Source organism: Ciona robusta, chromosome 11 (assembly GCF_009617815.1).
Source record: "Ciona robusta chromosome 11, ASM961781v2".
NCBI lineage: Eukaryota > Metazoa > Chordata > Ascidiacea > Phlebobranchia > Cionidae > Ciona > Ciona robusta.
This window is the reverse complement of record NC_143245.1, coordinates 5,481,158-5,495,332: the sequence shown is the minus strand read 5'-3', so window position 1 is coordinate 5,495,332 and position 14,175 is coordinate 5,481,158. Positions and strand designations below refer to the sequence as shown.

General features: G+C 30.8%; 2 protein-coding genes across 5 annotated transcripts in view; one reads left to right on the top strand and one right to left on the bottom strand.

Moving 5' to 3' along the window:
• Window positions 1-14: 14 nt before the first annotated feature.
• On the bottom strand, window positions 15-8,258 carry LOC149728690 (uncharacterized). Its single transcript, XM_089888287.1, has 12 exons — window positions 7,366-8,258; window positions 6,668-6,776; window positions 5,467-5,605; window positions 4,877-5,009; window positions 4,209-4,387; window positions 3,600-3,673; window positions 3,165-3,297; window positions 2,415-2,524; window positions 1,855-2,048; window positions 1,205-1,354; window positions 826-1,028; window positions 15-485 (listed from the first exon to the last, which is right to left on the bottom strand). The coding sequence occupies exons 1-12, from the start codon at window positions 7,513-7,515 to the stop codon at window positions 374-376; spliced, it is 1,686 nt and encodes a 561-aa protein (XP_089744413.1). The 5' UTR covers window positions 7,516-8,258; the 3' UTR covers window positions 15-373.
• A 581-nt stretch (window positions 8,259-8,839) lies between these two features.
• Window positions 8,840-14,175, top strand: part of LOC149728687 (unconventional myosin-XVIIIa-like) — a 46,199-nt gene continuing 40,863 nt past the window's right edge. The window contains exons 1-5 of one of the 4 annotated variants that reach the window (XM_089888269.1): window positions 8,840-9,097; window positions 10,116-10,209; window positions 11,637-11,874; window positions 12,593-12,708; window positions 13,220-13,334. In XM_089888269.1, coding sequence (XP_089744395.1) covers window positions 8,973-9,097; window positions 10,116-10,209; window positions 11,637-11,874; window positions 12,593-12,708; window positions 13,220-13,334 — 688 coding nt within the window. In that variant the 5' untranslated portion in view covers window positions 8,840-8,972. Of the gene's footprint in view, window positions 9,098-10,115; window positions 10,210-11,636; window positions 11,875-11,995; window positions 12,129-12,592; window positions 12,709-13,219; window positions 13,335-14,175 lie in introns of those variants that run through there. The other 3 variants (XM_089888271.1, XM_089888273.1, XM_089888270.1) reach the window with 3 other exon arrangements.

The following is a 14,175-nucleotide window of genomic DNA, read 5'->3' as shown; positions in this document are numbered from 1 at the left end:
AAAATGAATACATATTTATAAATTTAATTTTTTTTCATAAAAAGTTTATTTTATTTATTAAATGACAAACGAATATAAAATCTCCACACAAAACAATTTCCGCATATATGACCTATATCTCACTTGCCTATTAATATGCTACAAAATCAAAGTTTTTCAGTACGTCATGACAAAAAAGCATTTTTTTCTATAATGTAGTATAAAAACGCTAAAAAAAACATGTGTAGCAAAATCGATGCTTTTTAGTGGGTCATGACAAAAAAATTCAACTTTCAATCAATTTTTCTATATTCTAATAAGAAATGGCTAAAAAAAACACATTCTCAGTAAAAAAAAACACAGTAACAAAAAAGTTTAAGCTGTATTTTAGGATCTACAACAGCAATGGTGAATTCACTTTCAAAGATCTGTGTTTTTCGGTTCGAGGGAAGAAAAATTGAACGAGATTTCGGAGCATTGACGACAGGTTTGGTTTCGTTCCATGTCTGTGTAAAAAAACAACTTATTTTATTCCGTTAAGGTACTTCTGCTACCAGGCATTGCTCGGCGCCATGGCACAGTTGTTTAGAGCGTCGGCCTCTAACCCAGAGGTAATGAGTTCAAGGCTCATCGCTGCTACCATTGTAGGTTTATGTTTCCTTGGCCAGGCCCCTAAGGGCAATTGCTCAATGGGTTGTCCAAATTGTCAGTCACACATAAAAAAAAGAAAAAAAAATCACCCACAAAGTAACATACATGGTAACTTATAAGCTGGCGCAAGGTGTATGAAACAGGACACCGGTGTTATAACAACTGTTATTTTAAATATTTAAAAGTGCAAAATACCTTTGATAGTACGTTGTTTGTCCCATAGCTATGTTAACAAGCTGTGACCCAATAAGTTGACATTCCCACAAAAAAGCGAATATGCAAAGAATATTCAGGTCCAGTATCATAGATTCATACGTCAGCATGTCAATTAAAAGCCAGTTCTCGCTGTTGGGATAAGCAGTCCACATGTAGCTCAAAGTAAGATAACAAAATGTGAACTATGGAAAAAATAAATAGATTAATACACAGACATAACATTTTCGTAAAATTTGTAATTTTTTGAACAAAAATAACAAAATACTTTTTTTTTACAATACAGTAATTTTTAATTTACTGTAATTAAGTAGTTTTTAATTTACAGTAATTTTTAGTTTAACTGCAAACAAAATATTACCTGTAGGACCATGACGTTTATAATGAATATTACAAATGCACGATGGTTATTTCTTGCAATGCAATTCATAAGGAACAAACAATGGTGGTCGAGATCTTCAACCAATTTTTCACAAAGACGACAATATTTACTTCGTTTCGTCTTGATAAGCTGAAAGGTGTTTAAATTAAAAATAATTGGAATTAGTTTTATCTTCGAAAAGACTCGTCGCTGCTACCATTGTAGGCATACGTGTGTTTAACGGCAATTTCTCAAACCCAGTGGTCACTAATTGCTTGTCCAAATTTGTTGGCCAAAAAAAAAAAACACCCACAAAGTTACATACGAGGTATGGTGTAAGCTAGCATGAGGTGTGTGAAACAAAACGCGCGTGTTATAACGCTGTCGTTTCCTGGTCAATCGAAAATAAAAATAACAATTTAAATTGTAAAAACTTAACACCCAATAGACGATTTCCGGCCACGCGAGGATAAAGCAAGTTACATTTATTCAGTTTTTTTACATTCATGGTAACTCGTAAGCAGACACGAGGTGTATGAAACAGAACACTGGTGTTATACGACTGTCGTTTTTACATTTATTTATTCCCAGCTTAAACTAAAAAAAAACAATAAACTAAAAAAAACAATAAAAAAACAAAAACACTGTACCTCTGTGTAAGGGCAGAAGTCTCCCTCCTTACAATGACCCAGTGCTATATCTAGAACACTAAGCTCCACATTTCGCTCCCTGGAGTTGCTGGTGACAACACCGGGGTCCCCTCGTGTGAGATGATAAAGGTTGTAGAGGCAAGACATGGCCAACGATGTTATGAAAAAGAACGTGAACACACACGGCCAGAAATGTAAGTTTTGTTAAGAAATTTTTTTTAGTTAAAATAATTTAAATTTTTTTTTATGGTTATATAAGTAATTATGTACTGTAGAGTAAGATTTTTTAGGATTTTTATAGTTTTAATTAATTTAAAAATTATTGTTAATAGTTAATACTAACAATAAAATAAAAATTTATAACAAAAAAAAAAATTGAAAAAATTATAACAAAAATTAAAAATTTTTAAAGAAAAAGAAAAACAGTGGATTACTAACTTTTTCACCCCACCGGTAAACTGTTACACAAAACCAGAGTTGAAAATTAATTAACAAAAACCTAAATTATTTAAAACACACATTACGGTTTAAATGGACAATTGTCAAACAGCAAAGGATATACATAATAAAAATACTACTGGAGATAATGCAATGAAATATTCCTCCAGCAAACGCACCAAGGAAAACTGGGTTCGGCCATTTAGAGGGGTGGTGTATTCTGTGAGATTGCCTGTTAAAAAAATGTGATATTAATATTTAGTCTTTAAAAACATTTTTTTTTAGGGAGTAGAGCTTTTTGGGATGTATTCTATAAAACTGGCTGTTTAGAAAATGGTATATTATTATTTAGTCTAAAAACAATTTTTTTTGGGGGGGAGGGGTACAGACACAGTAGGCCTTTTTTGGGATGTAATATGTAAAACTGCCTGTTTAGAAAGTATGACATTAATATTTAGTAAAAAAAATTTTTATGGAGTAGATACAGTAGTTTTTTGGGAGGTATTCTGTAAAACTGGCTGTTTAGAAAATATGATATTAATATTTAAACTTGAAAAAAATCTTAATTTTTTTTCAGGAATAGGATACAATTAACCTTTTTTTGCAGTGTGTTGAAATTATGAATACGTTAATTAATACATTTTATCTGAAACTTTGGTAAACCAGTTTTTATTTTAACAAAGCAGTCACAAAATGCATTGTGAACCAGTGTAGTAGGGTGACCACTGCTAAAACGTCCCATTTTTTTTACATTTAACTTTACATAAAATCAGAAAAAAAAACTTTAAACAGAATGTTTTTATTTAAATTATAACTTTTTTTTTCTTAATCTTAACAGTAATAATTTTATTTTTAATTAAAAATACATTTACCTTCTTACAAATGTAACAAGTAATATAAACATGAGAAGAGAAAAGTAACCTCCGTTTCCATTCAAACATAAAGATAGAATGAAGGTGATAGCTGCCCATGTGAATGGAAGAAATAGTAGGGTGTACCACGTCACTAAAAAAAAGTATTTTAAATTTTGAACCATGTCACCAAAAAAAAGTATTTTAAAACAAAATTTAATTTGTAATAATGTAAAATTTGACCAAAATTGAATTAATTTTAATTTACAATTTAACCATAAACTGATAGGTTTCAGGTAAAAATTATTTAATTTGTAAAAAATGTAGAATTTAACAAAAATGTTAACATAAAATATAACAAGCCCGATAGGTTTAGATAAATATTTTTTAATTTCTAGCAAAATCTGGGGTGATATTGTTAAAATGGCCAAAGAAAGACCTGGAAAATTGACTTACTGACAGGTCCCTTGGGTGGCAAGCGTGGAGGTTGTTTTGCATAATATTCCAATTCTTTAATAATATGAGCGTGCCTAAATTAAAAAATAAACTTTAAAATTAAATTTTGAAAAAATTAAAGTTTAAATTATAGCTGTTTATAATGCTTTTTTTATAAAACCAAAAAATGTGGCACAAAGATGAAATACTTTTATACAATAAGCACCTGCCTTTATTTAAAAAAAAAAGTTAACTTAAAATTATGACTGTTTTATAATGCTTTTTATTACCAAAAAGATGATATTATAAAACCCAAAAATGTTGGACAAAAAATTAAAATTTTAATTAAGTAATTTAACACTAACAAATCCAAATGATATTTCTATAATTAGGTATTCATGAACCCGCATATGTCAGCTACTTTCTACTTTGCGATAATACTGAAGAGAGGATAAGCAAGTGACATTTATTGAAACAAATACTAATTTATTATTTAAAGAAAAAAAAAACAATTATATATATATATATATATATATATATAATTGTTTTTATCACTTAAAAATATTTTTTTTTATTATTTAAAAAAACATTAATATTAAATATAGTATTTCTATGCTCATATATCCGCACCTGTCCGTTACTTCTTGTTTCGCGATATTTATTGGGGTATTCCCCTCTTTATCCTTGGCATGAACGATCCCACAACCCCCGGCCTTCACCAACTTCCACACGATGTCACTGTTGCCCAACTTGACGACCATGTGAAGAGGGGTTGTACCCTTGTGGTTGGCATGACGCGGGTCACAGCGCTGTCACAAAATATTTATAACCTCTTTCACGAAAATTGATAAAATATAAATTTTGGGGATTTGTACAATATTTTTATTTTTGTTCAACATAATTCAAAATCCATTTTCAAAAAAATTACTTGTTAGAAATAAATTACTTTCTAGAAATTTATAAATTTTCTGATACAACATTATTTTTTAAAAATGATTCTTACAGTAGGGTAACAGGTTAATTTGGGCATAAATTTAGGTCAATGTAATTGTAATTGGCCCACTTTGCCCTGGTATGCTTACCCTTCAAAACTTTTCCTAAATACGAAAACAGAAATGACGAAATAATGAAATTACATAACTCTTTAAAAATGACTCCTAAAAAAAGTTGAAAAAAATCTAATTTTTACAGTTTACTCTACATACTTATTTCCAAACACGAAAACAGAAATGCTTTAAAATTTTAACAGGACTCCTTACAAAAATGTAAATATAAATATTTTTTGCAGATTTACTTACAGATTTCCTCAGCAAGTAATCGATCATGACGTTGTGCCTTTGAAAGCAACATACATGAAGCGGGGAATCTCCGTTATTATCAACCACGTCATAGTTTAGCTGAGTTTGTGTCGCAAGGTAATGCATTGCAGCTCTGGGTGTTTTAACATTGGATATTAGAGATATCGGGTTTAATCCTTTTTGATGTTGAATAATCATATTTAAAAATAATCATATTTTGTACATTAACAGGATTTTCTTTAAAAATACATATGAAACAATTACACAACAAATTCAAATTTGATTCATACAGAATTTAATAGAACAACTGATTTAAGAATTTAAAAACTAATTTTTGCATAGAACATTTAAACTAGAAAATTAAAATTTGATTTATACAGAATTTAATAGAAAAACTAATTTATGCGGAATTTAAAAACTAATTTTTGTATAGAATGTTTAAACTTACATTTTGTATAGTAACTTTACTATAGTCCATATTATATGTATTATAAAATTATAGCATAGTTTATTTTATTTTTTTGATTTTCCCATTTTGTTTAAGTTTTTTTATATTAAGTTTAACGCCTATGATACTTTTAATAACGTACATTGATCCACCCATGGCTGCGAAATGCATGCAACCTCGACCCTGCTTATCCACTGCTGTACAATCGGCACGAGATGAAATCAGCATGTGAATTACGTCGATCGTGCCTCGACGACATGCATAATGTAGTGGAGTTTCCCCTAAAATGAGAAGTTTTAATATTAGCAAATTATAAATATTTTTTTTCATAAGACCAATTGGTAAAAATAATGTTTCTATTCGATTTTGGTTCAGTTCTTTTTAGAGAAACTACAATTTAGGCTAGATTTGACCTATTACCCAAACACACAGATTACTTATAGCCTATATAATATATATATATATATATATATATATATATATAAGTATGAATGGATAAATCTGTTGTAACTTATCTATTTAAATTTGTTATGTTAACAGTACATACAAAATGCTGCAGTTTAAGTGTGTAGATAGTTTCATAGTTAAACTACCCTTCAGTGACCACCGGGTTGAACTGTCAGTTAAGTGTCCTACTTCCTTAAGAGTACTTACGTCAGCCAACCTTATTGTTTGAGAAACAGCTCAACTTTTTCTTAGTAGGACAAATAAAGTATTTAAAAAAAATCGATATACATACTTCAAACTGTTTGAATTTGAGCTGTTATAGGTTCTAAATGGTTATTTAACAATAAAAGTATATTTTATATATTAATTATATATATAACATAAAACATTATTATACTTTTATACGCACTTAAAATTTGTATAATGAGGCTACATTTTTTTTGACAATAAAGGTCTGTATTGTATACATTCGAAACATAAGAACAAAAATGCAATAAGCAAGCATAAAATTACATGAAATTTTTGTTTTTAAACACTAAATATAAATTTCAACTAGAAACTGTTATCCAGCACTGTGGCTCAGTGGTTAGGGACTTGTATCGTAACCCAAAGAAGCCGGGTTCAATGCCCGACACTTAGTTAAGACATTTAATGGACATTGCTTCAACCTAGTTTCACAAATGGGCTGTAAGAATAATGCATGTAACTTGCTTTATCTTTGCGTGTACGGGAAACGACAGTCGTTATAAAACGGGTTTTCATACACCTCGTGCTAAGCACTTTTCCATGGCCCAGTCTAATGGGCTAACTCTGGCCTAAAACTTAGGTTCCATAGCGTGCTATCGATCTAATTTACATATAAAAAAGAAATAAAAACATGGGTTTTTAGTTGTTACCAAATGAGCTCCTTGCATCAACCTCTGCCCCATTATCAAGAAACAATTGAACGATGTTGGTTTTGCCTTTCAAGCAAATGTGATGCAATGGTGTCATGTCATTCCAACCCTTTAAAACAACAAACAAGATTGTATCATTCGAGAACATTTTCATAGATGGTATCATATTTTTGGGATTTGTACAATATTTTTCTGATTTGTATAAAATTTTCGTAATTGGAAAACATTTTCGTAAATTTTATAATATTTGTGTAATTTTTCTAATATTTTCGTGTGACTTTTTAACCACAAACTATCTGTTTGTTAACTTCTAACGTTTCTGTATTGGGTACAACAAAAAATAACAACGTAAAATTGCCAAAATTGTATAAACGCAACACCAACTTAGATTTTAACTAGCCTATAAACTAGTTGAAATTTTAAACTGTTGCACTGAAGAGCACAAATATTTTGCAAAAAAAAACAACTTTTATGCTATCCTATTAAATCTGGAACATGCATAAATGTAACTTCTTTATTCTCGCAACTGCAGGCAATATATGTGTGCCCATTGGCCTATTTAATTTAACTGACTTCATACTCCTTACGAGTTACCAAGTTTAATATAATATATGCAACTTTCTGAGAAATTTTTTTATAATTTTTGCATTTTTTAAACATGACTGACAATTCGTGCAACCCATATAATTCACTCTTACAGTCATTTGTAGAGTCTTTGGATCTTTTGCAACAATATCCATGCACATATTGACATTGCATTGATCAATCGCGTAGAATAATCCATTGTACATTGGATGTGAAGGTCCAACATCTGGAGCAGCAACAAATTCTTGCCGAGGGTAAGACATGAAATTGGCCTAATTTTGCAACCTAAATCCAAAAGCTGGTAAAGTACATGATAATAAAAGAAATATTTAGTTCTTAATAGAACAGTAGAGCGTAGGGGAAGATGGGACACTTTTTCATTCTATTTTCTCAGCCCATTTAGTATGAAAACAAAGAACCGTATCCTCACGATTCACATGACCTTATAATAAAGATTAAAACACAATTGTGGTATTTGGATATTATTTGCCAAAGGTGTCTCGTCTTCCCCACCCTACTCTATATTTATGTGATGCATTACATGCATTACAGCTATAGTAACATCGTAGTTGGTAAACCACTTTGGTTTATATCTTATTTTACACAAAAATCCAAACACATATTTAAAACCTACTAATAATAATACATGCAAGACAAGCAAGGAAATAAACACTTTGTTTGGGTTTAATAGCGAATTAGTGATTACAGGATTAAAACAACTCTTCAAGTGCTTTACCCAAGGGCACTCTCGCCGGCTGCATTTACTTCAGCGTAGCCTGAAGTGTTGTCTGTTTAGTTATATACAGTATCAGTGGCAAGATCGGCAATAACCGTCGGCCTTCGACTGTAGCGTCGTGTATAGTGCATACAGTAAGCTTAAATATAAATATATACTTGGGTAATCAATGTTAAGTTATAAAATAAAGAGCAGCTAAATTATTACATGGACATAGTTTAAATTTTCGTAACCGCAAAATTACGTTATTATGCATTCTTGTCTAGAATTAAAAATAGAATTATGTCAAAAATCTGTCATGCGTAACCTAGTACACAGAGTTTTTTTAATAAAAAACAAAATATAAATTTAGATGTTCTATTATATTTTTTTAAGTAATGTTTGTACAAATATTTATTTTGCTTTTAACAATTTTAAATACGTGGTCATATAAATAACATATAAATAAAAAAAATATTAAGATATTTTCTGTGTAGCACTGCACTAACACGGCTTTCTATAATTTTGCCAGAATGTTATGCATTACAAACATAGCGATTGTCCCGAGTGAACCCAATGAACTTTAATTAGTTGAGTTTTATGGTGTATTGAAGATTCAAGTTCAGTATTGTCCTTGTTGAATGGAGCGTAGATGGCTAATTCAATAAAGCCAGAGATTCTAGTTAGAACAAATTAAGACGTTTTATTAGCAAAAACGCATAAAACGTAAAAAATTAGAACTTCAGTTAAAAATATGTTAAATTTATCATTTTTTACGAGTTTAAAATATTTATTTGGCAGTCACAGTAACTGTTTCCATTCGTTATTAGAGCTTTTGTGCTTTGTTTAGCAGTTGTTTTCATGCTTGGTTTTATTGGCTACCAATTGGACGAGAAAATAGAATGAAAAAGTGTCCCATCTTTTCCCACCATACTATAACAATAACTTTAATAATTAAACAATTTATTTAGCAGATGTGATAGTTCTAAATAGAAAAGTTCAAAAATGTTTGGACGGAAAAAGAACAAAGATGAGCGGCGTGAGAAGAAACGTCACAAACCCGGAATGACACAAGCGGAGATAACTAAACTGGAAGAAGTTGGAATAAGAAGAGGATTTTTCAGCAAAAAGTATGAACATGTGGAATACTGAAATTTAAATATTAGGACATGAATAGGGAACTGCAAGTGTAAAGATTGTGTTTATGATGGAAAAATTATTCGAAAAAAATAGTTCGATATAAACAAGATTAAAAACAATTTTTTTTTAATATGGATTACAGACAGAAATATGACAAAATATGGCTTGTAAGACAAACAAAACTTGTTTGTTAGAAACAGAAATTTTCTGTGACTGACATCAAATATCTAAAACTGACAACAATTGTCCATGGCAGTCAAAAAGTCAAAACTTGGCTTTTTTGACAATACATACGAAAAACCTAAAAATTATCTCCTGTGCAAAAATCAACTTCCCAATCTGGAACTTATATATTGGCAGAAATTTTTGTTCCACTCTATCAGTTCATGAATTATGTATATAGTAGCTTCGGGAAAGATGGGACGCCTTTAGCACACAATATCAAAATATCCTGATCAGGTTTAAAACAATTAACAACAGTCTATAGTAGGCATGAGAATACGGTTTTATAATTCTTTTAATTTTCACTGTTAACTACCAAATGGGACGAGAAAATAGAATAAACAGGTGTCCCGTCTTCCCCCACCCCATTATATACATTATGCATTATTTATATTTGAAGCTTAGCTCAAGAGAATCAACCTGTTAGGGTAAATTTTTCTGCCTTTAGTTATATTATAATTTGATTAGGTTTGATACGTTAAAGAATTAATTTACTTTAACACTGTTTAGTGTGGTACCAATTTAAATGGGAGTACTATAAATTTTTTTACGCAATTCAAAAAATTTTTCACCTAATTAAAAATTTGACTCTTTCAACTTTTTTTTTACGTAACACTGTTTAGTGTGATAGCATTTCAAACAGGTAGCAATACTATAAAAAATTTCATGCAATTTTTTTACCCAATTTAAATTTTTTTCCTAATTTAGTTATATTCAGACATGTTGTGCACTAAGATTTTGGAATACGATATAAAGGTATAATTATTATTTGACACTTGGTTTCAGATCTGGTTCCAAAAAAGATGAACCCATCCAGAAACGAGACATTTCTCGTCCACTCTCCCTTTATGCACCTGGTGAAACCTCATCTGAACAACCAGTAAGAAATCTAAAAAATAATCATATTTTATAATTTAATATTAAAAATATTAATTTAAAAAATTTAATAAAAAAGATAAACTTATTTTTTTTCATTGTATATATATTAATACTTTAAAAATAGACCGCAAAAGAAAAAGCTGATGGTGTTATTCTTATTCACTTTTTTGTGGGTGAGGTCCCTACAGCATAGCACGTTATGGGGGTTGAGATTTAGGCCAGAGTTGGCTCATTACTTTAGCGTGCAACAACCTATTTGAAATTCAAGGGCCACTGGGTTGAAACAAAGTTAGTATAGACCAAGTTAGGAAACGGCGCTCGTGTCCGCCATTACGGAGCCCACAGAGCGTGAATCGCCTATACAAATGCATGGTCGGCATGTGTTCATTTAGTTCTTGTAAGCGATACAAAGCTAAAAAACACGTATAGCGGTTGTTTTAACATATAAAATATAATTTCTAATATAAATCTTGTTATATAATATTAAATCTAGGATTTAATGTGGAGTAAATTAGTATTTTGACTGGTTTTCGGCGTACAGTGTGGTTTAACAGGGTACTTTACGTTGGCGATTAAGACTAGCAGCAATCAGCTTAGTTTACATAATAATATATGATCATACCTACGAACCTACAGAGCCATTCTTTACTACATTTATTATCCAACATTGGTGGACATGCAGCTCCAAACTGCTTAAGTACTAGCAGATAAGGTGTTCGCGTTTTCCGATTTCATAAAGACCCGGAACGCAGAAAAGGTAGCTTACTAATTCAAGCAAAGGAACAAAAATAGTAACTCAGTATTGTTTTCCTCAATGTCACTTCGATATTAGGCAAATTTTACAAAGATACCTTAAGTTTCGTTGCCGGGTATACGCGTTGAGTTTGTGAGCCAAAAAGTAAAATCACGGCAATTTACATGCAAAACTGCAGCTAGATACACCAGTTTATGGTAATGTTATGCGTTTTTATATTTTAAACACGTTCTTTTATGTTTTTGGTTAGTAAACTTGATATTTTCTGTTTTTTTACTCTTGAATCAATTGAGTGTTCAATAAAAGTTTATTATTTTTGTGAGGTTTATTATTGTGATAAGGTATAACATTAGTAGAAAGCCATTTTTACGCGCAGAAGTGCTTGGTTTTTAAAAAATCGCAATATTTAAACGAAAAACAGCACCCAGCAATGATAAAATGCTATGCCGTGGGCTCCGTAATGGTGGCGACTATGACGTCATAGACGCGAGACAATGGATAACAAGACTCGTTGTTTTACAATCCGTTTCCTAACTTGGTCTATACTAACTTTGGGTTGAAATAATGTCTAGGTCAAGCCATTGAACCCACTCTAGACTAACTACTCGCAAGTCACAACACCATACAAACAGTTATTAAAATGTATTTTTAGCCTTTTTTCTTTTTTTTTTCAGGCACCGTCAGTTTTACAGCGCGCCACCATATATGGAGATGTGGTGCAGGCTCAGCCCCCGCGTCGTGCTTCATCGGGCACTCCACCCTCCTCGCCCCCTATTTCACCCCCACCCACGTTACCCCACCCTCTAACGAAACAAAACACAGAGGGTAACATGAAATTCCCTGTCCCCCCTTACAGAAGACGTATATCAGGCCAGCTCAATGCCCAGCCATATGATTCGCCAAGAAATCCAGGTACAATTTTGAAAATTTGCAGTAACCATGTCTGTCTAGTGTCATTGTCAAAATGCTAGATTATTTCAGTCTGCTATATTTCCAATACACATACCACGCATGGTAGATATCTATTCTTCATGTTGTGTTGTCATTAGTGCCAGTAATGCTGCACAGGGCGCTTTGCAGTTGATTTAATACTCAATAGACAGTTTTTACAGTTAGTGCCAGTGTAATTGATAAAAAAATGGAGAAGACTATATTTAACAAAACAAGTAATGCTATTGCTAACACCATTTTATTTCCCCAAAAATTTTGCTTTTGAGATTTTTAACTTTTTGCGCAAAAATGCAAATTTTTATATTATTTTGGTTTCGGTTAATAGCTTTCCAAAGTATAAAAAAGTAAAAAAACATATGTTGTAACTATTGCAACAATTTATTTTTTTACCCAGCTGTTCATTCTTTTTATTTCGATTTTAGTTAGCAGCTGAACAACCTGTTGTAAACATATAGTAGGGCGGGGGAAAATGGGACACCTTTTCATTCTACTTTATCAGCCCATTTGGTAGTAAACATAGAACTCTCAAAGAATTATAAAACAGTATCCTCACTACTCCCATAGACCGTTGTTAATTGTTTAAAACACGATCAGGATATTTGTATGTTAAGTGCTAAAGCTGTTTTATCTTCACTATTATATATTGTAACATATTGGAGCAATTTCTATTTTTATCCAGCTGTACCTGATGGATATTCCGTTCCACGGAAAGCAGAATTGGCAGATTCAACTCGTCCAGTTGTATTTGCCCCTCCTGCTGTTAAACCAAAACCTAAACCTAGAAATCGAAGAATTGTAAGTCAATTTATTCAATATTGCAGCAAAAAAATGTTATTTTTATTTCAAATTTCATAAAAAATGTTATTTTTGAATATTTTTATTTTTAAGTTTTTGTTATGAATTTACTTTTTAAATGTGTTTAAATGTATTTTAGGCTGACAGTAACAATCCAAATAAGACCTGGTCTCTTAACTTTTTATTGTCCCTACCCCATTTCAGAAACAGTCAACAGGCTACAACTCAATAAAATCTAAAATATTTTAATTATTACCATGCGTATTTCATTCACTAGTTTCAGAAATTAGCCTATGGCCCATTAACAATGTGTTAATACATGAATTTTTTTTATTTATCTAATCTATTGAAGTCAATAATAATTTTATATCACTGTTTTGTCTTCAATACCTACATGGGGGGTAATAGACCAATCCTGGCCTTAATCCCATGGCATGCCACGCTGCAAAACCTCACCCACGTAAAATAGAATACCATCATAAATAATCCTGAAATGACCTCTTTTTCCAAGGTTACACTCAAGAAAAGGGAAGCGGGGGATTTTGGCGTTTCTCTTCGTAGATCTGCTGTCATAGAAATGATTGACGGACAAGAAGTCACACGAACTGTGTATTTTGCGGAACCTGGTAGGTGGTATTGAATATTATGTTTGCAATGTACATTTGTTTTTGTACTTGTTAAAATTTGTTAAAATATGCTTTTATTAATAGTTATTTATATTTTTGTAAAACAAATTGTTAAACCGTTTATTGTTTTGTATACTTGTAAATTTAACTTACTGGTAAACCTACTACAATATTTACCTAATGCAAACTACAATATATGCTACAAAGTTTGAACCATTGTTTGCAAATTCAACCCAATACTATGTAAAGAGATGATAGTTTTTTTTTATATTAAACTAAAAAACACTGCAATTTATCAAAACAATAACTTAATTATTTTAAATTTAAGAATATTTTAATTGCTAAAGGTTTGAAACATAAAAATAAAATTTAATTACTGAAAAATTAATTATTGTAATTTAAAAATGGCCCATTTCTTTAACAGTTACATAGTCTATCCATTAGTTATATTGAATGTATTATATTATTGAATATAATATGTGTATTTAATTATATTATTGAGTTGTTGAAATGATTAACTCATGGAAGCAAATAGAGATAAGAGGATATGTTTACTCATCTAAAATAGAGTCATTTGTATGCGTGCTTAATTACAATTGGACTTATAAACGCATTTTGTTGTCTAGCCTATACCATTGGCTGAGTAAATATAAAAGAACAATCTGCTCAGTGGTGCAGCCGGTGCGTTTAAATGGTGACTGTTATGTAGATATTTCTGTCTAGTCAAAGTTACACCATTTTATGTATATAATACATTATATTTGATTCGTAGTTTGTTTTATCGACTGCCATTCCCCTTTTCATACAATTATTATAATATGACCTAATTATATGTATCGTT

What these genes read in the sequence shown, in the direction of transcription:
- LOC149728690 (XM_089888287.1), bottom strand. Translation starts at nt 7,515, where the DNA reads ATGTCTTACCCTCGGCAAGAATTTGTTGCTGCTCCAGATGTTGGACCT. An exon ending in CAAAGACTCTACAAATGACT is followed by an intron (nt 6,777 to 7,365) that starts GTAAGAGTGAAT and finishes GTTGTTTTAAAG; the next exon opens with GGTTGGAATGACATGACACC. An exon ending in TGATGCAAGGAGCTCATTTG is followed by an intron (nt 5,606 to 6,667) that starts GTAACAACTAAA and finishes TTCTCATTTTAG; the next exon opens with GGGAAACTCCACTACATTAT.